At 44.9% G+C, this 713-nt stretch overlaps 1 protein-coding gene across 1 annotated transcript; it reads right to left on the bottom strand.

The window, feature by feature from the left end:
• Nucleotides 1-5: 5 nt before the first annotated feature.
• LOC108720308 (probable cytochrome P450 6g2) lies at nt 6-710 on the bottom strand (the record flags this gene model as incomplete). The annotated part of the gene is made up of 1 exon (XM_018444279.1): nt 6-710. A coding segment is annotated over one exon (705 nt), but the record flags the coding sequence as incomplete, so codon positions are not given.
• Nucleotides 711-713: the final 3 nt, after the last annotated feature.

The raw sequence follows: 713 nt of genomic DNA, 5'->3' as shown, positions 1-713 counted from the left end.
TCCATGAGTTCTGCAACCAATGTCCTGAAGAAATTTTCGACATGCTTTGGAATGATACCTAGTTTAAAAATTTTGTTTAACGATGGCATGAGAAACGTGGCAGCAAACACGAATGAATTTCGTAAAGACGGCTCGAAAATGGCTTGTCCGAGTTTCCTGAAGGACATATTCTTTTTCTCATCATCGAAGCAGAATCCATCAACGCCGAAACCAGCGGCGGCTACCACCTGTGCAGTATACTTGGCGAACAAGCTCTTCAGTTCGAACTCTGTCTGGTTATTGTTCAGCTTTTCGTTCATGTAATTTTCAAACGTTGTACACACTTGTTTAACACTTTCGAGCAGAATCTTCAATCGCATACTGGAGAATGCATAAGTCAAGCGCTTTCTGTTGTTCACCCATTTCTCACCAGTAAGGACGAAGGGATTATGTGCCAGGAGCGGATCTACGTCGGGATTAATATCGATGGCGTTTTTGGCGAAACTTGAATAATTGGTTTGTATCACCGTTTTTACCAGCTCGGGTTCGAGGACCATCAATGCTGGCGACGTGAAGTCGTAGAGACCGACCATGCTGCGACCCTTGTTATCATTGTAGGTCTTACGACAGAACTCAGTAAGGTCCGTCTTCATTAAAATCACCGACAACATGTGACCGAACCCCGGCAGGGCTCCATCCACGCACGGAATTCCACGTTTTTGCCAGTACTTGTA

This window comes from Mycetomoellerius zeteki, unplaced genomic scaffold (assembly GCF_001594055.1).
Source record: "Mycetomoellerius zeteki isolate Tzet28-1 unplaced genomic scaffold, Tzet1.0 C4314244, whole genome shotgun sequence".
Classification (NCBI taxonomy): Eukaryota; Metazoa; Arthropoda; class Insecta; order Hymenoptera; family Formicidae; genus Mycetomoellerius; species Mycetomoellerius zeteki.
The sequence above is the reverse complement of the archived record's forward strand: the minus strand, read 5'-3'. Positions and strand labels throughout refer to the sequence as shown.